This window comes from Gracilinanus agilis, chromosome 1 (assembly GCF_016433145.1).
Source record: "Gracilinanus agilis isolate LMUSP501 chromosome 1, AgileGrace, whole genome shotgun sequence".
NCBI classification, from domain to species: domain Eukaryota; kingdom Metazoa; phylum Chordata; class Mammalia; order Didelphimorphia; family Didelphidae; genus Gracilinanus; species Gracilinanus agilis.
The window spans coordinates 202,749,660-202,776,950 of record NC_058130.1 but is presented as its reverse complement, the minus strand read 5'-3'; the positions used below and the strand labels follow the sequence as shown (position 1 = coordinate 202,776,950).

At 34.3% G+C, this 27,291-nt stretch overlaps 1 protein-coding gene across 2 annotated transcripts in view; it reads left to right on the top strand.

Annotated features, from left to right (window-relative positions):
• The first annotated feature begins 14,856 nt into the window (after nucleotides 1-14,856).
• USP22 (ubiquitin specific peptidase 22) overlaps nucleotides 14,857-27,291 on the top strand; it is a 160,628-nt gene continuing 148,193 nt past the window's right edge. For both annotated transcript variants that reach the window (XM_044659829.1, XM_044659824.1), the window contains exon 1: nucleotides 14,857-14,983. In XM_044659829.1, coding sequence (XP_044515764.1) covers nucleotides 14,872-14,983 — 112 coding nt within the window. In that variant the 5' untranslated portion in view covers nucleotides 14,857-14,871. The remainder of the gene's footprint in view (nucleotides 14,984-27,291) is intronic.

Here is a 27,291-nt window from a genome sequence, read left to right as displayed (position 1 = left end):
CTTTTTCAAGAGGCATACCTAGCACTAATGTTCAGGTCCAAATGTGATTCCTCTGACCTTATTCAGTGTTAAAAATTTTGTTTTAAGTCTTTGAACTTCTTTCCCATCTTTCATCTATTTGTTTTCAGTTTGGTGGTTAAGGATGAGTTTGCTTGGTTTACTCTCTTTCCAAGCTTTCTTTAATCCTTTGTTTGAAAAACTGCAGGCTTTTCACTACTTTATAAATGATGTTGCCCTTTGTTGTTATATCTTTCTCTTGGCAAGTAGGTCAAATGTTTGCTGACTAAGATAGTTTTAAGTTTTTTTGATCTCCTTTTTATGGAAATTGATTTACATTGGTGTTGATATCCTTTTCACCATTCATTTCCCATTCTTCAGTTTTAATTACTTGTTTAAATGGGTCAGGTTAGCACTATTATAATTGCAGTCGTATATTTTTTTATTTTTATTCATTTAGCTTTGAATTTTTCATCCAATTGTTAAGAGACACTTGTTTCAGGAAGGATTCCTACATCAGTAATAAGTTGTTCTCTGTTCAAATAGAATAGATGTAATTTTTTGTGCAGTTATTTGGTACTTTGTCATTCATGGTACCTTCTGATTATTTTCTCAAAGCAAGTATTAATTCATTCCCTTTCTTCCTATAAGATTGTAGATCAAGCACCATCTTCTTTGTGGGACTTTTCCTGATTTTCCCAACTGCTAGTGCCCTCCTTCCCAAACTACTTTAGCTACATATTAATAACTTAGTAGTTATATTGTATTGTATATGTATTTGTAGCCTTCTCCCAATAGAATGCATTTGGAGTAGGAATTATTTTATTCTTGTACTTGCATCCTCTGACCTTAGAATAGTATTTGGCATATAGGAGGTACTTAATTAATACTTGTTGATTGATTCATTAAACCAGTAACCTATAACTCTTTGATGCCTCATTCCTTATTCCCAAAATATATTTTCCAGACTTTCTTATGCCTATCTTTGCATTGAAATTGCCATGTTTCAAAACATATGCTGATTTATTAAATTTGGCAGATCTTACTGAGTTCTTTGCAGAATTTCTCTTCCACTTTTTTGCAGTAGATGGTAGTCCATTAACTAAAGTTATTTTTAGGTTTTCTTTTTGCATATATTTTTCACAGGCACTGCAAAATGAGATGATTCAAATAAGCCCCAAGAAATGATGTTACTTTTTTTTTTTTTTTTGGATGCTTGATGTAACTAACTTCCTTATTTACCTCTTTTAGAAAGGAATTGTGTGATCATGTTTCTATAATCTAACTATAATTTCTTATTGTTTATTATCATATATGTAGAACTATAATTAGAACTCTGAAAAGAACAATAGAGATGCAGTATAATGTAGTGCAAAGAGATGGGAAATCTTGGCTTCATATATGACCTCAGATATTTTCTAACTGTGTGATCCTAGGCAAGTCATTAAGCCTCCACTGCCTAGCCCTTTCTACTCTCCTCCTTGGAACCAATATATAGTATTGATTCTGAGATGGTAAATAGGATTTTTTTTTTTTTTAAGTGCTGGACTGTGAATCAGGAAACCTGAGCTCTGTTCTGGTTTCTGCCATTTACTAGCCATGCCACTTCATTGCTTTGGTTTCTTCATCCATAAATGGGATAATGATGTCTGCCTCTGCCTACTTCAGTAAGTCATTATGAGGTACAGAAGCCTGTCAAGACTCTTGGGGAACTGTAAAATGATGGCATTATTTAGTCCAGAATTTACCAAATTATTTTCACCTGTGTATCATTTTGGGCCTTGAAATATTGATTAAAATTTTAAAATTAAAATTTTGATCCTGGAAGTTATGACAAACCCCCCAGACAGAATAAGGTCAAAGAATTTTTTGCAAAGAGGATATTTTTTCCCTTTTCTTGCCAAAAATTACTATGCGTGAATAAGAATTTTTGTTGATAGATATTATTGTCATTTATATGCAAAGCTATGGTAGGCAGTAAGGATGCAAAAACAAGTAAGGGATCTTACTCATAAGAAGTTCATGATCATATATAGAGGAGATGTGAGAAACACATGCAAATATTGAAAGGGAGATTAGAGCAGCAATGTATTTGAGAGGTGCTGAAAGATATATGAACAAAGATAATCTATCTTGGAGAGGTGAGAATGAGAATTGACTAGAAAATAGAGTTCATAAAAATGACTTTTATGAATTAAAACTCAAAAGGCAAATCAGAGCCAGATTGTGGAGGATATTCAATATCAGGATTAAGAGTTCATACATTATTACTGTAGATTGACTCTAGAGGCTAAATGGGAGAAATGACTATCAGAATATGAGGCATTAGATGGATTACTTTAATACCTACATGAAGAATGGTTGGAAACATTGGTACGTACAGACCATATACGAGGCTGTTAACATAGTGAAAGGCTAAAGAGATGAAGACTTAAATTAGGATATAGTGTTGTCGTGAGAGTAAAGGAGGGCCTGTTTATGGGAGATGATGTATGATGGGAGGGTTGACACATTTTTACAATTAATTAGATCTGAAAAGGGAAAAATCAAAGATGAATTTAGGATTATGAACTTATGTAACGAAAAAGATGGTGGTGTCATCGCTAGAAATATAGGAATTAGTAGGAGGGACAGATTTTGGAAGTGAGTAATATGAGGGTTAAATAGATTATAGTGTGGTGTAATTATAGTGATGAAAATGCTAGTTCTGTTCCTTCATTTTTCAGATAAAGAAACTAAGGCCTAGAAATAAGAAATGATCTCCTGAATGTCACATAACTGTAAGCTTGGAAAAAAAACAAAGAAATAGAAATCTTTGGACCCAGTATTACTAGAAACACCACACCATACAAACATGTGAACCATTTCTGAGTGAATGAGCAGACAGAAATGTACACTTGGCCTTATTTAGTTTTGCACATCATTACTTGACAGTGGTTGACAGGAATAAAACTGAAGTACATAGCTGCATACTACAGTTATGTCTTAATCTGTCATCATCAGCTAGTGATAGTTAGTGGCCTGAATGAAGATGCACGTACTTATTAAAAGACAAAACAATCTCCCCCTACCCCATGTACCCAAAATGTACATACCTCCTCTCAAATTCTCTCTTTGTCCCACTTTCCTCAGTCCCTCCCTCCCCTCAGTGGTTTGAGAAACTAAAAATCTCGAGTTCAAATTTGGCTTCAGAAACTTTCTAGCTATGTGACCCTGGACAAGTCATTTAATTCCCAGTTCCTAGCCCTTAACACTCTTCTGCCTTGGAACCAAAACAGAATAGTGATTACAAGATGGAAGGTAAGGATTTAATAATAAACAATGTGTTATTTTATAATTTGATCTACTGATTAATGAAAAAGGGTACTTATTATTCCTTATTTGTTTTAAAATTTTTTTAAAAACCTCTAAAGAAAAAAATACAGAAGATTTAAGAATGAATTTTTAAACTTGAGTCTTCCTTTTGAGAGATAGATTGTTGTGTAAATGATCTTGTAGCTCTTGCTAGTTTTTGAGGTTGTAGGTGGCAGCTAGGGAAGGCCAACAGAAAGAGTCTAGGGCCATGGTTAGGATAGGTAAGCAAGAATGTGGATAATATTGCTAAAGGTATGTAAGATAACAGGGCATGAAATGTTTTTGTGAACATTGACTGTACTTCTGGGATCCAAAAGACCCTGACTAAGCATGATTGTCTGCAGGGATCCTTCTCATCTCTTATAACTTTTTTACTCCTTTCTAACCTATCCTAAACCTTCCAAGATTACCAGATGTTGAAGGGAAATAATCTGTTTACATTGTTTTCTCCCTTTTACCCCCACTCCTTCCAGTATGGTAATCATTCAGTGATGCTTTCCTACTCTGCCTTGTCATCCATCACTTCATGCTCTAGGTTTTAATCCCACCTCCCAGAATTATTCTGGCAAAAATAGCTGGTCATGATTTTTAAGGAGCCCAATTAGAAAGGGATTGTGGTGGTAATTAATGGTGATCATGATTGAATTGTAAGGAGGAAAAAATGGAAGAAAAAACTGTTGCTCATAAATATACAGAGTACTAATTATGAGAAGAGAAAAATTCAGCTGTGTGATAATACTAATTACAGACATTTGTGCTTAATTATCATTTAGTACAATAATGATTATGTTCTATATCATTACCTGGGTCAGTTTAACTTTGTTATAAGTTTTACTAGATTATAGTTATAAAATACACATGTAAGCTTACTTGACAGTTCCATTGAAGTGCATAACTTCATGTTGTAGACTGTTGACCTCAAGATTGGACCCTTTTACACTCCGTTTTTAAGTTATTTTCCTATTCTCACAAGTTCTTGACCCCTTTTTAGTGTTATGGACCACTTTGGCAGTTGGGTAAAGCCTATGTCTTTAAATATATAAAATAGAGTACGTAGGATTACAACGGAAACTAGTTATACTGAAATACAGTCATCAGAATTAAAAAAAATTTATAGATTTTGGATTAAGAACCCCAGATTATAGATGAATAAAGATTAGTAGACAGATGCTATTGAACTTGGTACACAAGGGCCCTGAACTTGTTAAACAGGCAGAGGTCTGTTTTCCTGGGAATTCTGGTAAATATACCATATAAGATAATATATCTATGCTATAGACCAGAAGGGCAAACTTTTTAAAGAGGGGGCCAAAGGAAAGGAAATGCTCACCTGTCAGTCTGTTTCTAAGGCAATTCTTTCCAAGTTTCATTGTATTGTATCCTATTCATTGTATTTGTCAGATTAGGAATAATGTTGTGAGGCCGGATAGAACATTTCAGGGGCTGCATCTGGCCCACTGGCCATAGTTTGCCCATCATTGCTATAGATAAACATCACTTTTCATCTCAAAATATTTTTGTCATATAGAAGAGATTTTAGCCATTTTGAAATGTCCTCACAACTTAAGTAGCAGTACCAAAGTGGACAAATACACTATTAAAGTCTCCCTTTTGTAGAAGGTGAAATGGGACAGAATGAATAAATCATATGTTTTAGGCCTCATGTCAAATTAGAATCCAATGCTTTTGCTATTACCATTTTTAATTGAACTCTAGTTGATAGAGAACTGAAACATAACCTCTCAAAATATTTTCCTTAAGAATACCAGTTATATGGTGAGAAGATAATTTTGTACAGCACAGTTACTTAGATTGCTTTGCAATAATTAAAGTCTTTACCTTAAGTCTTAGAGTCAATACTATGTATTCATTCTAAGGCAGAAGAATGGTAAGGGCTAGGCCATGGGGGTCAAGTGACTTGTCCAGAGTCATCCCGCTAGGAAGTGTTTGAGGCCAGATTTGAACCTAGTACCTCCCGTCTCTAGGCCTGGCTCTCATTCCACAAAGCCCCCCTAAATCCATTTCACTTCTTTTTATTTATTTAATTTGTTTCTTTGCTCCAATACATAAAATTTATTTATTTTTATTTATTTTCAAATCCCAAATTCCAACTGCCCTCCAAATCAATAATTTTTAGATCAGACTTTCTTAGGCAAGCATCATAGGGAGATGGATTTCAAAGTGATCTTTTATTTAGGACTCAATGTAAATTTTTACCTGGTAAAATTGATCTAAGAAGTCATGTGGATGATGTCCTAATTATAATCATCCTAAAACAATGTCTTGCATGGAATTGCTAACTTTGAATTACATGTTTGACAACATGAAGATGAAATGTTTTGTACTTTAGTTCTGTGTTTGAAAGTAGATTGGCCTAGATTAATTATAATCCGCTATTGGCAGGAAGACTTCATTTTGTGGCTTTTGGCTTCATGGTACCATTTCACGAACTATTTGTTATGTGTGGTTATGGCTGGAATATCTTTTTGTATAGACCAGTGGTTCCCAAACTTTTTTGGCCTACCACCCCCTTTCCAGAAAAAATATTACTTAGCCCCCTGGAAATTAATTTTTAAAAAATTTTAATAGCAATTAATAGGAAAGATAAATGCACCTGTGGCCATCACTGCCTCCCTGGATTGCTGCAGCACCCACCAGGGGGCAGTAGCGCCCACTTTGGGAATCACTGGTATAGACTATGATTTTCTTACCAGCATTGAATTCAATTAAATCCAATAAATATTTACTAAGCACATTACTATATCTATATCCAGGCACTAAACTACTTGCTCTTATTAAAAAAAAAAAACAACATAGTCACTCCTGCCCATGAAAAAGTAATATTATCCTAGGAGTGGAGGTGACACAGCATGGAATGGCCCGGAATATGACATATACACAGATAACAAGAATACAAAGTGGAGAATGATATGGGCAGAGGCAATAAAAGATCCAGACAAAATGTTCTTGGAAAAATTGGGGAGAGATAGAACATTTTAGATTAGTGTGAACTTTATAGAGGATGTGGTATTAGTACATTTGATGAGCCTTGAAAGAGTTCTGAAAGTCGGAACTAAAGAGAGAGTATATCCCAAGGACAGAAGTCATCTGTGTGAGTGCCTGGAGGTAGGAGATGGTATGTCATGATTAGAGAATAGTTGATAATCTAGTTTTTCTAGAACATAAAGTTCATGAAAGGAATAATAATAATAATAATAATGATAATAGCTAATGTCTGTGTATTTGTGTCTGAGTATGGCCGGCCTACGCCTGTACCCCAGGCACTATGCTGAGTACTTTACAATTGTTATCTCATTTGATTCTCACAACCCTGGGAGGTTGGGAGTATTATCCCTATTTGTGGCCTGTGAAGGAAAGAAGTAGTCAAAACGGTGGTTATTTAAGTTCTAGGTAACTGGATATATCAAGATGTTGGGAGGAATGGCAAGGTTAGGAGTTGAGTTAGATTACAAGCTCAGTCTTGGGCATGCTGAATTAAATGATAACAGAACAGAGAGAGAGGTAATGTCTAGCACAGTGATGGGCAAACTACAGCCTGTCGGCCAGATGCGGGCTCCCTGAAATACTCTATCCAGTCCCTAGACATTATTCCTAATCTGACGAATACAATGAGTAGGATACAAATACAATGAAACTTGGAAAGAGTTGCCTTAGAAACAGAGTGACAGATGAGCATTTCCTTTCCTTGGGCCCTCTCTTTACTTTTTATTTATCTATTTATCCACTCTCCCATTTATTTATTTGTTTGTTTGTTTGTTTGTTTGTTTGTTTGTTTGTTTGTTTATTTGCATCTTGGAGTCAATGCTGTGTATTGGCTAAAGGCAGAAGAGTAGTAAGGGTAGGCAATGGGTGTTAAGTGACTTGCCCAGGGTCAAACAACTGGGAAGTGTCTTGAGGCCAGATTTGAACCTAGGATCTCCTGGTTCTAGGCCTGGATCTCAATCCACTGAGCTACCCAACTGCTCCCCACCTCCCCACCCCCTTTAAAAAGTTTGCCCATTACTGGTCTAGCACATAGTTGTAACATGGAGCCTAGAATCCATGGGAGAGATGAACATCTATACCTAACTACATTACATAATTTATAGACTAGATTAGAAGCACAAACCTGCCTCTTGCTGGTGGAAAGGGAGGTATGGTTGTATTTAGACAACACCATCATATTATTTTTGTACTTTTTTTTGTCATCTGTTTCTACAGTCTCCTAGATCTTTTCACAACTTTAAATTGTTGTGCTCTAAGTTACGTTGTTAGAACCCAATTTGTTCTGTGTTAATTTTTTTTAACCCCTGATGTCTTTGAATCAGTACTATATATTGGTTCCAAGGCAGAAAAAGTAATAAGGGCTAGGCAATGATGGTTAAGTAATTTGCCCATAATCATATAGCTAGGAAATATCTGAGGCCAGATTTGAACCTAGGTTCTCCTGTTTCTAGGCCTGGCTCTCAATCTTCTGAGCCATGTAACTGCCCTTGATTTTTGTTAACATTAAATCCTTTTAAAAGTTCCCTCCTACCCTTTGGCAAGAGGAAATGCCTGAATTTTATTTTCTACCAAGACCCATTAATAAAATTTTCTTCTATTTTCTTCCTGTTGAAGATTTTACTTCCTTTTTTTAAAGAATGGAGGATAATTTTGGAATATTCTTTTTATTTAAAAGGAATTTGAACATTCCTGGTTCTAATACTTTTTTTTTTATTTTAAACCCTTAACTTCTGTGTATTGACTTATAGGTGGAAGAGTGGTAAGGGTAGGCAATGGGGGTCAAGTGACTTGCCCAGGGTCACACAGCTGGAAAGTGTCTGAGACCGGATTTGAACCTAGGACCTCCCGTCTCTAGGCCTGGCTCTCAATCCACTGAGCTACCCAGCTGCCCCCTAATACATTTTTATTAATAGCTTCCTTCCATCTTTTGAATCATCTACCCAAATGGATATAAATCTCAACTCATAAATATGCTTATGTGAAAATGATTGATTCCTAGATTAGCTGCTTGTATGTGACTCAAACTACCTTTTAGGTTTGCCTCTTTATCAGAAGTTCAGGTAACATTATTTTGAAGCATTTAGTAGACCTCTAAAACATATTGACATTTCATTCAATGTTGACTGACCTTTAATCACATTGTCCTTTTGGGGCAGGTTTCATATTTGATGATTTACAAAGAATCGTGCTGAGGCCTTATGCAATATCTGGCAAGAAATGTTGTCCTCTTCACATCTCCTGAGTGTAAGAAAAAGTCTACACACAAGGACCCAGAAAGTAGTGAAGAAATCTTTAATGTCCTTGGGTGCTCTAGCTTCAGTCATAGCTATCTACTTTTCCGGAGTATAATGTTGTATAGTTTCTCTTTTGAAATTGGGGATAAGACAAGATTGGTGTAGTTCTCACATTGAACTGCTCCTTGGGCATAAAGTTTGAAACCTGCTTCTCACAATTCCTTTCCTTCAGAGTGCTAGGTGTTCCAGGTTTTTCTGGAACTAGTAATATTGCTGAGTAGTTTGAAAGTGAGGTTGTCTCCATAGTTAAATTTAAGTGCTGATAGTCACCTAGTTCATTCTCTTCTTTGCACAATAGTGATCTCAATATGATGATATGATATTGTCAACATTAGTTTCCACTATGGGTCTGAACTTGGCTCCTCAAATGGAATGAGAAGCTATTGGACCAAGACTTTGCAGGATGGAAAAAGTGATACTCTTTGAAACTAAAACCTTTTATGTTGGAACTACTAGAATTATGACCTATTTTTATTTCATGGATGTCTGACATTTTTTCCAAAACCTATGGAGACTTTTTCAGAATAATATTTTTTAATTCATAAAATACAACAGGATGCTAATTATTGAAATACAGTTGTGAAAATATTAAATAAATTGGCCTGCATATTCTTAGTTAAAACGTTTGAAAGAGAAGAGCACACTTAGAGTCTGAAGTCCATGTACTGGCTCTGCTTGTAGACAGTGGATGAGATAGAAAGAACTTGAATGATCCATAAAAAGATCTATTGCTAGAGAAAGTAATTCTTGTTTTCATTATAACTCCTTTGCTAAGGGAGTAAAGGGGAGATATAATGGATGTCTAATCAGAAAACCTGTGTTCAAATTCTGAACTACCACTAACTGTGACTTGTTCAACCTCAATTTCCTCATCTGTGAAATGAGGAAGTTGGGCTTAGGTGATCAAAAATGCTGTGAATTTGGGGATTAAATGCTACATATATGAATTTTTACTTTAGAACTGTGTTGTGGTTAAGGATCTTAGTAGAGAGGCCAGAGATGAAACTTTATTTTTATTCTGCTAAAGAAGAAATCATCAAGGAATCTATATAGGATTTCAGTTCTTCTCTTTTTATGAACAGAGGGAGGAAGAATGATCCCATCCTCTGCCCTAGTAATTCACTACTAGATAACTACATATACGGAATTAACTTCATGAGTATGAACATTGTTAAATTAGCTGGGCTTAGTGGCTACATTCAAAAGAAAAATCAATGAAAGTTCACAAAAGAAGATGACTTCTTATAATTCTTGTAGTGTACAAAGGGTCTGGAAAAGGTTAATTCTTTTAAAAGCTGAAATATTTTTAAGTGCAATTTTCTTCATAGATGAGTCACTGAGAGATCGTCATGTTGCTTTTAGATTCTGCAGTATCCTTGAATGAAATGCCTCCACATTGGTTTGCATTTAATAGCTTATTGAGTTTAGAAATTAAATGACTCAGACTATAGGTCCTTTTACTTTCAGCTTCTAACTTGGCCTATAATAATAGGAACCAGAAATATCTGGTACTGGATATGTGTTGGCTTTTAAAACATGAATTTCTAGTTGGATCATATCATTAAGTATTTTGTAAACCTCTGACCTAGTAGAAAAACTACTGGAAATGCTGGTAACTCAGGTGCTAATCACGGTTATGCCTTTGGAAAATGTGAATTCCATAACTTTATAAGAACATAATTCTTTAGTCTAGTGAAGAAGTAATTATTAGTTAATAATATAATTTTTTTTTTATTTTAAACCCTTAACTTCTGTGTATTGACTTATAGGTGAAAGAGTGGTATGGGTAGGCAATGGGGGTCAAGTGACTTGCCCAGGGTCACACAGCTGGGAAGTGTCTGAGGCCAGATTTGAAACTAGGACCTCCCGTCTCTAGGCCTGACTCTCAATCCACTGAGCTACCCAGCTGCCCCCCATTTTATTATTGATGTCATAAAGTTAGTTTCCAAAAGTGCCCAACTTACTCTCATGAATCAATTTATCTATTAGTTAGATCTAGCCCACTATAGTATTTTGTAAAGCAAGATTTTCACATCTCTAGTGGAATGAATCTGTGTTTAAATCTATAAAGGCTTATTTGATCACTTAGATTCTAAATCATGGATCCTGGATTTAGATGGGATCTAAGGAGTCATCTGCCTTTTTTTTTTCCAGATAAGGAAACTGAGGCTTAGAGATGATCAAACAACTTAGGGTCACAGCCATTGAGTAGAGTTGAACCAAGTGTTCTGAATCTTACCCCAGTTTTTTTCAGTGTATCCCTGTTTGATAGTTACAAGGCTTCTTGTTATTTCACCATTTGGTCATTATTGTGTCTTTTGAGGATGTACAGTTGTTTAGTTTTGCTTCTCTGAAATTTGTGATCTCTACTAGTGGATACTCCCTTCAGGTGATCAGTGTGTCCTTTCTTGTCCCACACTTTCCATAAATTTTCCATAGAGGAAACACCTGTTATGCTGGAGGCTTTCTTCTGGTTCAGTTATTATTTTACAGGAAGCTATATGACACTTGAGCTTCCTGTCTCATCTCTTGTTCTCCAGATGTGCCTGAGTCACCTTTTCCCATCACATCTGCCCTTGAAGATTTCTTTTAACCTATTTCCAGTTTCTCACTCCTAAATACTGATTTTAATAACCAATAATCAGCTGCTATAGATTTACTAGAATGACTTTTTTAAAGTAGCTGGTATTTAGATAGCTACTTGTGTTGCAATGTTTTCATTTGACCCTCACAACAAATCTGTATGACATGTATTTTTAACCATATTTTATACCTTCTTTCTAAATTCTAATATTCACAAATGTTGTAAAGTGTCTTTTGGGTTTGTGGGTAAATATATTCATTTATGGGATTCTGTATGATAATACATTAACAAAATTTCTGGGAATACAACTTGAACATTTTTTATTATGAACTTTAATTACTATCAGCAAAGATAAGGAAATTAAATTATATGTAAAATCCTTAACATTTAATCAGTTGTAACTTAATGAACTAACAAAATAAATTCCAGTGAAGCTCCTTTATTATGAAGTTTACAGTTTTTTTAAAAACAAACTTTAAATTACAAGATGGGGTATTGGCTTGCACATATGGTAGTTATTTTCCTATTAAACTGATCACATGACAGTGAAGTGGCACAGTGGACTTGGCCTGGAGTCAGGAAGACCTCAGTTACAATTAAGTCCCAGAAACTTATTAGGTGTGTTATCCTAGGCAAGTCACTTAACCTCTATGTGCCTCAATTTCCTTAAGTATAACATGAGGATAATAAAAGTACCTGCCTCCCAGGTTGTTGAGAGAATCAAATGAGATTGATAAAATGCTTATCACAGCACCTTTCATATAGGTGTTAATGTTCCCCTTTTCCCCCAGGAAAAAAATTTCTTTACCTGGGGTTTCATCAGTTTTGTACATAGTTGAAGGTAATAAAGCTGAGGATTTGGAACTAATACAAATTGAATTATAAAAATTTAATTTAATTTAATTTACTTTTAGAGACTTTTTCAAATATAGATGTATTTTTTAAAGTGTATAAAAAGGCAGATCCTAAACAAATTGCCATTGAAATTCTTTTTTGGGTCATAGTTTTTCCTCTTTTACCTTTATTTCCCATGGGTGATTCTCTTTTCTCTTAGAGATACTAGAGGGGCCCATTCTCCTATTGCCTCTTCCTCCCCATCAAAACCAATACCAGTTGCTGACAGCTTCTGGCTGATTGCCTGGTTGTATTGTAGCAGAAATGAGGTTGTTATAACAAAAGAGCATTGGTACATGTGTTGCTGTACAGATATGCATATATACATAGAAAAGGAAAGTGAGTGTGTTATTGATGAAAAGTGTTCAAATGGTTTTATGTGATACACAGGGGGTTGTAAGGAAGATATTTTCCACTTAGAATATTGCTCAGATGGTTTTGTTAAAGGTTAATTTTTGATTTTGATATTTTTTTTTGATAACTTTGAGAATTTAATTTTTGAGTTTGATAAAAACACTTGTTTAATTTAGAAGAAGTTCAGATAGAAAGTAGAAAGGAGGAAAGTGCAATTATTACTCTAATATCTTATGACTATAACTAAAATTCTAATCCTACCTAAAATTTCTAAAAAAACTCATACTCTGTTTTCAAGAACAGGTTCTTCTGCCTGGCAGACCAGGCCTAACTTGTTTATTACCCTACTGCTACCTAGAAATATATTCACTACCTATCTACCTAAGCTAAATGATAAACCTTAACTACAACCTCCTTAAATAAGTTTCTCTATCCCAGTTCTCAGTAATAAAACTTCCAGTCAGTCTCTTGACTGAGAGGGATACTGAGACAAACCTCCTGCTCTCTAAGGAATCCAGAGGCAAAAGTCCCAACTCTTAACTTTCTCTTTCTGATATATCTGTCTCCTAGGTAACAGAAGCTTCAGCTCTCTCTGTGTTTCAGAAGCCTGTCAGAACTCTTCTTAGCTGTACAGCTCTTACTTAGAAATCCTTCTGCTCTTAAAGAGACAGTGGGAGATTAAGAAAATCCCTTTAAAGGTTTTCATATCTTACTTTTCTCTGAAACCACTTACAAACCTAAAATATTTTCTTTATTAGAAGTCTGTTAAAATAGTTCATAAATAGAAACATAATGAGTTTTTTAACTTGACCATCTTGTAGACACCTAGAAGCAAATATGAGAGAATTTCAAGTTAAGAATATATCTTGAAAATGGAAAAGGTTTGGTGAAATGTATTTATTCAGCTTTTGAACTAAAAGATCACATAAACATATTGCTAGTTATTTTATGGTGGCCACTGGAGAAGGATAGCATAGCTTTAAATGAAAACCACGTCGCGGATTATAACTCTTCTCATCTAAATGAGCTGCTTAGACTTCTTTACTCATGCATAAGTTGGGAAGCAGTGTTTCTGAAAGGGAATAGAATGAAAATGTTAACATCTAATATGAAATACCTCATTAATCGGGGATCTAAATTCAGAGAATAAATAATCACATCAATTCAAGTGAATTTTCTACATAATTGAAACTTCAGTTGACTTGTGTGATCTCGTCCATGTGAGACCACTCCCTATGATGCATATTGCAATGAAAACTGACCTTTTTAAAATGTGTTAAAGCTTTTTTAGAAACATGGCCATCTAGCATGTTTACAAAAAATTTTTTAAATGCAATCCATACCACCCTGCCTTCCTAAATAAGGGATATTCAACCTAATTTAGCCTTTTCTCCATGGGGTCATTATTAGTAAAATCATTTTATTGTTGTATTTTGAGATATCCAGCAATTGGCCATCTGTGCCCCTTTCTTTAAGTCTTTGTATGTAGAGTGAGAACTTGAAGTAGTGGAAAGAGCTAGAGGACTTGGCTTTAAATTCTGGATATGATTTTTTACTTGTAGGACCCAGGGCAAATCACTTTGAGCCTCAGTTTCTTATCTGTTAAGTCTGGAAATAATTTGTTTACCAAAATAGGTTGTAAGGAAAATATTGTATTAACCTGGAAAGTACCATAGGAATGTGAACTATTGTTTAATCTTTTTCTAAAAATCCCTCCCTCCTTCTCTCCCTCCCTCCCTCCCTTCCTTCCTTCCTGGTAAAAGGCTTGGAACACAGGGCTCTCTGTGGACAAGAGGACATTCTGCCATTCCTCACCCCCACCCCCATTTGTTATTAGAAAAGGACTCAGGTGGAACTGCTACCTTCCCCCTCTCCACTTCACCTGATGACATTTTTTTCACATTGCCAGCCCCTCTGCCTAGCAGCCCAATGGGAGCACTTTCTCCTTCCCCTTTGTGGGGTAATGGGAGAACAGGGCATGAAATACAGGGTCCAGCATTCTATCTCTTAAAGGTTCACCATCACTGACTTAGAGCATGTCCTATTAATAAACTGCATGCTCTATAATATAACATTTGCCTTGACTACTGGATTCTTGGCTGTGTGTAAATAGCTGAGATTGTGGAATAATGAGATTAGTATGTGGCTATATTTTAGGAATTGAAAAGCATTTTAGATATCATAGTTCTGTTTTGATACTTTTCTTCATTGCCCTTTTTGAGATTGAGCCCCAGTTAATAACTACATTTTTTTCCAGACTCTCCTTCCAGATCTGTTGACCTACACCTTTTGCCTAATTATTTTTGTTAGATTCTTCTCAGTTTTTAATTGATTTTGACTTTTTTTCCCCCTTTTCTGTTTTTCCAGGCAAAGTCGTGCATCTGTCATATGTGTGGCGCCCACTTAAATAGACTCCACTCTTGCCTCTACTGTGTCTTCTTTGGCTGTTTTACAAAGAAACATATTCACGAGCACGCAAAGACAAAGCGACACAACTTGGGTAAGTTGCTCTCTTGTAGTCTCTAAAGAAAAATTTGTCAATTTTTTCTCTCCACAAATTTTCCTTTCTTTTGAACTGTCATGAAGTTGGCATTCTTTTGTTCTATAGTTCTACCCCTCCTCATCCCTAAAAAAACTCATACATACTACATTAGATTTATTTTCCTTATTTCATAATACATTGTGTCCTTCTTATGGAAGTTTAATGCGAGACTATAAATATTTTAAAACATATTTGTTCTTTTCTTTTTCCTGGACCACCTTAAGAAATAAATCTTAACTGTGGTATTGCTGGATCACTTGGTTTTATAACTCTTATGTATATTTGAATATAATTCCAGATTGCCCTCCAAAATGATTGGATCACTTCACAGTTCCATCAGCAATTTGTTAGTGTCCCCATTTTTCCACATCCCCTCCAACATTCATCATTTTGCCTTTTATCATTTTAGCCAATCTGATAGATGTGAGATTATATCTCAGAGTTATTTTGATTGGTATTTAATCAATACTGAATTAGAGCATTTTACTGTACAATTGTATATAGCTTTTATTTCTTCATCCAAAAACTCTTTATAACTTGTCCATTTATCCATTTGGAAGGCTCATATTCTTATATTTTTGATGAAGTTCTCTTTGTAGAAATTATGAATTTTTTTCCTTAACACTGCTTTCCTTCTAATCTTGGCTGGATTAGTTTTATTTATACAAAACCTTTTTAATTTAATGTAATCAGAATCATCCATTTCACGTTTGGCAATGCTCATTCTCTGTTGTTTATTCACAAATTCTTCACCTATCTATATATCTGATAGTTAATATGACCCCCATTCTTTTAATTTGTTTATAGCATCTCCCTTTATGCATAAATTGTGTGTCTATTTTTATCTCATTTTATTAAGCTATTGCTCTATATCTAATTTCTGCCCAACTACTTTCTAGTTTTTCCAATAAGTTTTACCAAATATTGAATTCTTAGCCTAAAAACTTGGATATTTATCGTTGCTAAACATAAAGTTACTATAATCTTTCATAATTGGTTTGTTGCATGTCTTTTCTGTTCTACTTTTCTGTTTCTTAGCCAGTACCGTATAGTTTTGATAATTACTGCTTTATAATATAGTTCAAAATCCAGTATTGCTAGACCTCCCCTTCCCACTCCCCCCTTTTTAAAAATTTAACTTTCTGCAAAAAAAGAGTAGTAAGGGGTTAAGTGACTTCCCCAGTGTCACACAACTAGGATGTTTCTGAGATCAGATTTGAACCCAACACTTTCCATCTCCAGGCCTGCCTTCAATCCACTGAGCCTTCTGGCTGCCTCCTTTACCTCCTTCCTTAACCTTTATTTTCCCTCTTTTCCGTTTAATATTTTTGATCTTTTGTTTTTTCCAAATGAATTTTGTTATTTTTTTCTCGTTCAATAAAATAATTTTTTAAGAAATTTAATTGGGATGGCATTGAATAAGTATATCAAGTTAGGTAGGATTATCATTTTAATTATGTTGGTTCTGCTTACCCATGGACAATTAATATTTCTCCAGTTACTTAAATATGACTCTATAAGAAGTTTTTTTCTTATCATTATGTTCATATAGTCTCTGGATTTGTTTTGGAAGATCTATTCCTAGGTATTTTATTCTATTGATAGTTAAGTTAAATGGTTTATCTCTTACTATCTTTTCTTGCAAGATATTGTTAGTGATGTATTGAAACCGTGATGATTTATGTGTGTTTATTTTATATGCTATTACTTTCTTAAAATTATTGAAATCAGGCTAATATTTGATGCTCTTCCAGCTTACTATAGGATTTGCTAGTGCTTTTTGCTCTATATAGCCGTTATAAATCTAGGGTCACTTTCAAATTATAGTATCAAAGAAGGACTTTTGAAGAAAATGTGCTGAATTTTCTTGGAACAGTCTTAATCTATTTTTTTTGTGGGGGGGAGGAATTTTATTTAATTAATTGATCTAGAATATTTTTTCATGGTTACATGATTTATGTTCTTTCTCTCTACTCCTTCCCCCACCCCCACCCCCCATTAGCCAATGAATAATTCCACTGTGTTTTACATATGTCATTGATCAAGACCTATTTCCATATTATTAATATTTGCATTAGGGTGATCGCTTAGAGTCTACATTCCCAATCATGTCCCCATAGACCCATGTGATCAAGCAGTTGTTTTTCTTCTCTGTTTCTATTTCCACATGGAACAGTCTTTAAACAACTTACTTTGATCATCTTTGTACCAAGTACTTCAGAAAAGAGAAATAGGTTGAACAGGGATTGTAAAAGGTTACAGCAACAGAAATATGAAATTTTTTAGAATATCTTTCTAAAAAAAGAAAAGATCTTTTTCATTAAGGAGATTGAGGTGCTATATAAATAACTTAGTATTATGATGAAAATTTTTATCATACTGTTTTAATAAGATTACAAGTAGTCTAAAATATTGAAGGTAGTGAAAAAATTTAGTCTGACTGTTTTAGACCAAAAGGGAACTCTCTCTCTCTCTCTGGTTTTATGGTCTTATACTTCCTAAGTGAAAAAGATAACTCAAGAGAGGCTACATATTTGAGAGACAGTTAATATATTTTGATGGACAATTAGAATTAGAACCTGGAAAAATATTATGAGTTAGTGAAAGATTAGCCTCATTTTTTCTTTTGATTTTTTTCCCAGATTAAACAACAAGTAATTTATTAAATGTCTTATTTTGTGCCCAATCCTGAAAAAGATTTGATCCTGTTTTCAGAAGACTTCCAGCCTAGTTGAGAAGACAAATTTTAAAAACCCAAAAGATTATTAATTTTGTGATGATTTTTAAGTTAAGTAGTAATTTAGAAAAGGGGGAGATGAATATTGGTTGGAATAATTAGAAAAGCTTTGCTTCTTGAAAGAATTGGAACATCAATGTTAGGTATTATTTATATAAGTAACTTCTTTTCTCTGGCCCTCATTTTTCTTGTCTATAAAGTGATGATGGAATTGGACTTAGTAGTTGCTTTCTTCCATCTCTAATATTCTGTGAAACTCAAATAATAGATAATATTTATACAGCACATACTATTTTCCAAACCTCAAAACCATCCTGGAAGGTAGATGCTTTCCAATTCCTTTCTCTGATTTGCATTAGGCAAATAGATGTTAAATTACTTGCTCAGTCACACACCTATTTAAGTGTCTGAAGCTGGAGTCCATCTTCCTGACTCTAGGCCTGGAACTCTAGCCACTATGCCACCTAAGATATTCAAGAAGTGAGCAGCTTTTACAAGTTGAAAAATGTGCTCAGGAAATTAGTGGGTTTTAGACTTGTAAATGAGGTTACCTTCTGTCTTAGAATCAATACTGTGTATTGGTTCCAAGACAGAAAAGCGTAGGGTCTAGCCAATGGTGGTTATGTGACTTGCCTAGGGTCATACAGGTAGGAAGTGTCTGAGGTTAGATTTGAACATAGGACCTCCCATCACTAGGCCTGGCTCTCAATTCACTCGGCAACCTAGGTGCTCCCATAAGTGACTTCTAAAGTTGATTTCTGAAATCTAAAAACTATTGTAGTTGCTTCTTCCCTTCTGAATCAGATTGTTTATGACAATCTTACCTTTTCTGTTATTTGCCCATTGATCATTTTGACACAAAGTGGAAGTTAAAAGAAAATTCCCATCTCTTCTTGGAGAACAGATTGATGGGATGAGCCTTTATATAAGATATGTAACATATTATATTATTATATACTGAGTGGTATGAGAATAAAGAAGACAACACAGAAATGGGCTAGGAATCTACCAGGAGTCACTGAAGGGTAGTAAGCACCTTTATTTAGTGGCCCTACCCACATATGTGTTTTATCTCTGGCTTCTAGCTACACTGCTTTGCCTCTATTTGGATAACAGCCTTCAAAATTCCTGCCCATTTTCTAGGTAGGCCTTGTGGGTAAGAACATATTTTTTCTTCTGATTCAGTCTCTGACAACTACATAAAAAGAAGCTACTTTAACCAAAGGAGTCATTCCAGACTAAGTTGAAGGGCAATTAAAAAACATATGGCAGGGAGATGGCAGCTAGGTCGCTGAGTTGATTGAGAACCAGACCTAGAGTGTCCTGGGTTCAAATCTAGCCTCACACTTCCTAGCTATGTGACTCTAGCCAAATCATTCAACTCCAGTTGCCTAGCCCTTACCAAGATTCTGCCTTTGAAGAGTATTTGGTGTCAGTAAGAGAAGGTAAAGGTTTAAACTTTATGCTTAGAATCATCAAATTGTATTGACATTTAATATGAAATAGGAAAACATGGTTTTAATTCAAAAACATTCATAAAGGTTATTTTTTTCCTTTTTTAATTCATTCATTTATTCATTTATTTGGAGTATTTTTCCATGGTTACATGATTCATGGTTTTTCCTACCCTTCTTTCCTCCCTCCTCCTAGAGCTGAGAACCAAATCCACTGGGTTATATACATGTATCATTGTTCAAAACCTATTTCCATGTTATTCATATCTGCAATATAGCGATCTTTTAACATCAGAACACTAATCATGTCCCTGTTAAACCATGTGATCAATCATATGTTTTTCTACTGCATTTCTGTTTCCATAGTTCTTTCTCATAAGACCCTCAGGATTGTCCTGGTTCACCGCATTGCTGCTAGTAAAGAAGTCCATCACATTTAATTGTTCCATAATGTATCAGTCTCTGTTTACAATGTTCTCCTGGATCTGCTCATTTCATTCTGCATCAATTCTTGGAGGTCATTCCAGTTCACATGGAATTCCTCCAGTTCATCATTACTTACAGCACAGTAGTATTTCATCACCATCAGATATCACAAATTTGTTCAGCTATTCCCCTTTTGATGGATACCCCCTAATTTTCCAATTTCTTGCCACCACAAAGTGCATGGCTATATTTTTGTGCCAGTCTTTTTCCTTATTATCTCTTTGGGGTACAAACCGGGCAGTGGTATGGCTAGATCAAAAGGCAAACATTGTTTTAAAGCCCTTTGGGCATAATTCCAAATTGCCCCCCAGAATGGATGGACCAATTTACAACTCCACCAACAGTATATTACTGTCCCAGTTTTTCCACATCATGAAAAATATTTTTTTAAAAGAAACCACGTCTTGTTTTTAAAAAAATTAACAACCAAATAAAACAGAAGCCCTATAGCAGCTCAGTTTTGGCTTGTTATCTCTGCTGCCAATGTTTCCACAAGAAAAGATTTAGTTTTTTGAAAAATCACTATATATTTTTAAATTGTGACTTTTAAAATCACCTACTTTCTGCTGGTCTGATGTTAGTCTCCATGGCAACTACAGCAGAAACTGCAGTCTGATGCTAGCTTTTAAGAATTCTTCTACATTTCAGCTGTAACTCTCATCCAAATTTGATTTTTTTTCTAAACACTTATTAGCTTGGTAAGCACCAGAATTTATCTTATTCTTTTTTCCCCAAATGCATTATTCATGCTTTTTTTCTGTTTAATGTTACTCATCCAATATGACCTGATAATTTTTTAAACTTAGATTATATGACCTACTTATCCACAAGGTATGCCAAGTAAATATTTTTATTCATTTATCAATGAAAATGGTTATACCAAGTACTTTGGTTTTTAATATATAACCTCTAAATAAAAGTGAAGCCAGTGTAATCACACAAAATAACTTTTGAAAATTAACTGTATCACTGGTGAGAATCAATGGGAGCATTTTCAACTAAAGCTGGATCTGATACATCAAAATGGACCTAGAATTTAAAAAACTCAGCAATGATAATACAAGTGCAGATAGCATGTTCTTTGACTCTACGTGTTGACATGAGAACTAAACACTTTCCCACTAGTGGGCCTATTTCTAATGTAATATGACAATTATAGTTCAAATTGCTTTTTAAAAGGATCAACCATATTTAAGATATTTCAAAGGATGAATCTTTCCATTTATTTTATTCTTAATTTAGTAACTGTCAATAAAAACATTCAAGTGATCAAAACATTGAGTGCCTAATGATCATACTTAAAATTCCTGAGTTTTCTGTAATCTGTTCATTTTAACAAATAATTGACCAAAATTATTCAGATTATTTCTTTGTTTTCTCCTGTTCTTTCTTTTGTGTGTGGTTTGTATGGTTTCTTTTTATGTTTTCCCATTTTACACATTTGGAATTAGTGTGCATACTCTGATTCCCCCTTCTTTTTTTCATATTATTTTATATATGCCTTTCCATATTTTAAGTTTTATAAAGCTGTGAATATTTTTCTATAAATAAATTTTTTTCTGTATATTTGTCTACATTTTTAGAGTATAGTAATATTACAATGTCAATAAAAACAATTTTCTAGCATGAGACTATAACTTTTAAATGGATTCTCTAAAAGCATAGTTTTTCCTTCTTTCAGTTTATAGAAATAAAATTAACTGTCTTAAACTATGACTAGTAAATTTTTTTCATTTGTTTTTGAGGTCTTTAAGGAAAATCACAAGAATATATTTTCCTTGAATATCAAAGGTGAATCAAAGAGGGATAGCATGGAAATAGCACTTTGAAAAAATCAAAAGGACCAACCTCCTAATTAGTAATTCTTTGTCCCTGATGAAGTGTTTTCATAATGAGCATTGGTCATTTAGTAGGAGTTTTGTACATCTTTAGAGATCCTTTGGCCCTCTATATTGGCAAGATATTAAGGAGAGAAGTCTTAAATTTTATTGATGTTACTAGATTTTGTGAGACAGTGGGGCCAGGAACTTAATACAGTTAACTGAAATCTACCATTAAAATCCATTTTTCACCATTAATCTCAGATAGCCCTAATCTTAGAACAAGGAAGATGATGATTGAAGTCCCAGATCCAGTGTTTATTCCCTGTGGCCCAGAGAAAGTCCCTTACTACTTTGAATGTCATCGTTCTTATCTGAAAAATAGTGAGAATTTCTTGAATTCTATATTTCACAGTTGTGATGAGGATGCCATTTTGTAAATTAGGAAGCACTAATTGTGTAGTGGAAGTTGATAGTGATTGTTATTTGATATCCTTTCCACTTAATTTTGGCTATTTGTAAAACGTGATCTGCATTTCATCTTTCTCATTTGTTCACTGACTATAGGAGATCTATTTGGGCAGCTCAATTTACTTCAAAGTGTGCAGAGGAATTAATAAATGAGTGATCGCTCTGTTAAATGAAAAATGATAAATCTATTTTGAGAAAGTTAATGATTTTTAATCAACAAATATAACAAATATGTTCCTTCTTAAGTCTTTGCGTAGTAAATTTGTTTTTGTTTATCTATCAACATGCTGCATTCTTTCCTTTGAATACAAGTTTCTTAAGAGCAGAGACTATTTTCTTTTTCATTTCATTTTCTTTGTAAGCACCTAACTCAGTAATGCCTTTTCTCAGTAAGGAATACCTTACTTTACAAATATTCATTGTGTTAATTTGAATTATAAGCTGTGGTACATACAAACCTAGGATGTAAATAATTGTTAATGATATCAAATTAATGTAGAATGGCTAGAACTTTGGAAGTTAGGATTGTGAATAAAGAAAATTTTGCCTATGTTAGGGAATATTCACATCAGAGGTATTAAAATCACAGTTTAATTTTTTCCCCTATACTAAATGAAGGGACTGTTTAGACTACATGCATTTCACAGAATTGAAGAAATTGAATTCAAGAAGAGACACCCTTCCCATACCCCCATTTTACACATATCTGAACCAAAGGCTCAAAAAAGTATTGACTTGCTAAGATCACCTTGCCAATTAACAGAAAAACTGAAACTAGAATACAAGTCTTTTGACTCCTAGTCCAATATTCTGTTTCTTTTTATGTTTATTGCAACCTCTGGTTGCATTGAAGTTTTATTGAAAAGCATACCCTCTCTCTGAGTTAATGCTTTAAAAGTTAGGTGATTTTTTTATAATTTTAGAAAGGTAACTATACCATTTTTACTGGGTTTTTTTACTGTATTTTTTAATGTAATATCCTATTGCTTTGAACATGGAAAATAAAAGTAAGAAACTTATATTCAAGTATTACTATTTCACGTAATACAGGATTTCTTAAGGAAAATTACAATCCTATCAAGATTGTCAAATATAAAATTTTGTATCCTTATTGTCATTACTAAGCACTTATTATACACTTTCTTTGTGCCAGATATAGAGGCAAAAATATATTCCTTACTTTTTGTGAGCTTACATTTGAATAAGGAAGGCAACATTCCCACAACTAAGTATATGCAATTTACCTCGTATATAGAAGGATAATATTAGAGGGAAGACACTAATTGTGAGGTGATGAAATGAGCCAGGAAAGGTGAGATTTGAGTTGAAACTTGAAGTTAGGAGACAGAGGTGAGAAGGGAGAGAGGATTCCAGTTATGGGGAACAACAATTGAAAAGATCTGGAACTAGGAGATGAGGTGTCTTGTGTCACTGAATTTTAGAGTATTTAGAGGGAGCAAAATGGGAAAATATTATAAAGGGACAATATGTAAAGACCTTTAAATCAATCAGAATTTTGTATTTAATCCTGGAGGGAATTTGGAGCCACTGGAGTTTATTAAAGAATAAAGGATTGATATGGTTAGACCCATGCCTTAGAAGATCACTTTCATAGCTGAGAGGCTGATGGGCTGGAGACTTGAGGCAGAGAAATCTACCACATTGTGAGGTGTGAGGTAATGAGAGCTTGCACTAAAATGGTGGCCTTTCAGGTGAAGGGAGATGTATATGAAAGATGTTGTGAAGACATAAACAACATGCCTTTTTGACAGATTAGATATATGGTGTGAGAGTGAGTTAGAAGTCTAGCATAATGCTAAAATTGGGAACCTGATATAATTGGATGAATGATGGTGACCACTAATAGGGAAGTTGGGAAGAGGGGAGGATTTGGAGAGAAAGATAATGAGCTGTTTTTGTACATCTTGTGTCTAATTCAAAATATTTAATAGGCAGTTAAATGACTAAGCACTGTGTTTGGAGTAAGGAAAAGCCAAGTTCAAATTCAGCCTTAGACACTTATTACTTATATGACCATGGGCAAGTCACTTAACCTCTGTTTGCTTGGAAATTGCAAACTACTCCAGTAATTTTTCCAAGAAAGTTCCTTATGGCATCTCAGAGTTGTGGCATTTTCTAATGTGAAAACAATCCTAAATTTCACCCATTTTACTCCTGAACTTTACTAACTCCTCCTTCCCATCACATCTTTTTCTTCTTTTTCACAAGTGGTATTTATGAATTGCATTCATGTTTCAATTCTCCAAATGTTAACTCACAGATGATGTTTGTTTTTGTTTTTGAGACTGGGCCTTCCTATTTTAACTAGGTTTTAAGAACAGTGGCCCCAATCTCAATACAGATTATTTTGAAAGCTTTCACTTGCCCTGTTTTGTTTTGGTTTTTTTTTTTCTTCTGATATGGGTTAATTTGCTCTTCCTTAGGAAGCCTAATGGCTCATTATTCCCATGGGGGTTCACCAAGTTGTGCCAGACTTAGTGTCAATGTAGTAGATCAACTTTAACCCCATAAGAACTCAGAGCTCCTTACCTTAAGCTGTCCACCCCAGATACAGCTATCCAAACCAAGTCTTCCCCATTAGTAGGAATTAGGGGCAGGATGGCAAAATAAGTAGGTGCTCAACCACCACCACCACCCTGCCCCTTCTTCCACCACATTGTGATACTGACCTTGCCAGAGTGCCCAGGGAAATGTTGCATCTGCATTGTCTTTATAGAATTGATTTTATAGAATCACAAGATGAAAAAACTGAAAAGGTTTCCAAGGAGACTAAAAAAATGTCATCATCAAAAACTCTTGAAATTATAGAATCCTATAATTGTAGTTGAGGTAGAACTTGGAGATAATGGAACAAATAATTTAAATAAGTTTGCAATAAATATATACCTACCATAGTATTGTAAGGGTAATATGGTTCTAGTTTGAGGCTTAAATATGGGAGAGTCTTATGAAAATGTGCCTAGACTTTTTTTTTTTTAAGTTCCCTATCTTTGAGATACAATATTATTGTCAGTTAGAAATTACTAAGATTTTTTTTTCTACCTAGAAAGGTAGAAAAAAAAAGTCTTCTGGAAAAATATGAGATTTCCAAGGAAGACTATTCTTATAAGCAAGCAGAAGAGATCTGATATAGTAAAATTTTGTGGCATGAATGAAGCAAAAGGAAAAATACCTGAAGAATACATGCTGAACCATTATCAAAAGTAGTTTTTGAAAAGACAGTGCATGGGGGCAGCTGTGTGGCTCAGTGGATTGAGAACCAGGCCTAGAGATGGAGCTCATAGGTTCAAATCTGGCCTCAGACACTTCCCAGCTATATGACCCTGGGCAAGACAATCTCCATTGCCTAGCCCATACTATTCCTCTGCCTTTGAACCAATACACAGTACTGATTCAAAGACAGAAGGTAAGGGTTGGGGGAAAAAAATGCAAAAAAGCCTATAACTATATAACTATAACTAGCTGATTTATTCAAGTTAATAAAAGAAGCGGTGAAATTGCTTAAAAAATAAAAATTGATACTAGATGGGGGCAGCTGGGTAGCTCAGTGGATTGAGAGTCAGACCTAGAGACGAGAGGTTCTAGGTTCAAATCTGGCCTCAGACACTTCCTAGCTGTGTGACCCAGGGCAAGTCACTTGACTCCCATTGCCTACCCTTACCACTCTTCTATCTTGGAGCCAATACACAGTATTGACTCCAAGACAGAAGGTAAGGGCTTAAAAACAAACAAACAAACAAATAAATAAATAAAAATTACAAGGGGAACTAAAGAAAGCAGTGTATACAGCTGAAAAATCCCCAAAAGTCTTAATTCATTTTTTGACTGTCCTGTATATATGCACATAGATCTAGTTTAAGCCTCTCATTATGTGTATTATGTGTATTGGGAACATCTTTATGTCCCCAATACAATTTTAAAAACTGTCTCCAAGTGATTAAGTGATTTGTCTGTGGTAGCATATCACAAATGAGATGTAAACCCAAATTTTCCTGACTCAAATTCTGTAGTCTCTCCATTATATCATATTTCCTCATAGGTTACAAGCATAGGATTCTAAACCAAGTTCCCTAATTCCATATTTAAGGTACTTTCCAGTACTTCAGTAGACTAGAAATGCGATCAATGCAATAGAAAATAAGATGGCGCAGGGGGGGAGGGAGAATCAAGATAATTGGAAAAACATTGGTGGATAGATGAAAGGGACTATTTTAGGATGACATAATAAAAGAGCTCAAGATTATTAAAGTTCCCAAAAAAATTCTTTTAAAAAATATTCTCTATACTTAATAATATTGTGCAAGAAAATTTCCTAGAACTACTAAAAAAAGAATTCCATCACCTCCCAATAGGAAAAGGACATAGAAAATTAGGACCACGATGGGTTATTACAATTAGTTCCAGCTTACCTTATAGTATTTGTATTAATGTCATTATAGGTATATGTATTTTGTTTTCTTGATTCTGCTTATTTTACTATGAATCAGTTCATGCTGGTCTCCCTAAATTTTCTGAATCTCCTCATTATTTCCCACTTGCTATTAATAATAATCCATTGTATTCATATGTTCAGTTGGTTCATCTATGTCCAGATAGTTTGGCATCAACTTTGTTTTAGTTGTTTGGTGTTATATATTGTGGGAGACTCTATCTTTGATCTCTTTGGGGTATACACCTAATGATATCATGAGTCACAGTGTTATGACAGATTTAGTGCGGAGGTTATTAACCTTGTTTGTGTCATAGACTCCCTTGACAGTACAGAGAAGTCTGTAGCTTTTCTGAATAAAAAATTTAAAGAAATAAATGTATAGGTTTTACTAAGGATACCAAGATACCTAGATGATAATAACTTTACCAAAAGAATCTGAGAAAATACACAACAGAAAACTTGCTCTGATCTTCTTAAAGAAACATTATTAAATTTCTGTTTTATAAATCTTGTTAGCATGTATGTACATATGAAAAATAGTAATATATGTAGAACACATTTGTTAACTCTAGATATTGTCTACAAACATATCTTTATTCAGTATTACTTGTTATTTTTTTTTAACCCTTGTACTTTAGTGTATTGTCTCATGCTCTCTCTCTCTTTCTCTCTTTCTTTCTCTCTCTTTTTTCTCTCTTCTTTCTCTCTTTCTCTTTCTTTCTTTCTCTCTTTCTTTCTCTCTTTCTTTCTCTCTTTCTTTCTCTCTTTCTTTCTCTCTCTCTTTCTTTCTTTCTTTCTTTCTTTCTTTCTTTCTTTCTTTCTTTCTTTCTTTCTTTCTTTCTTTC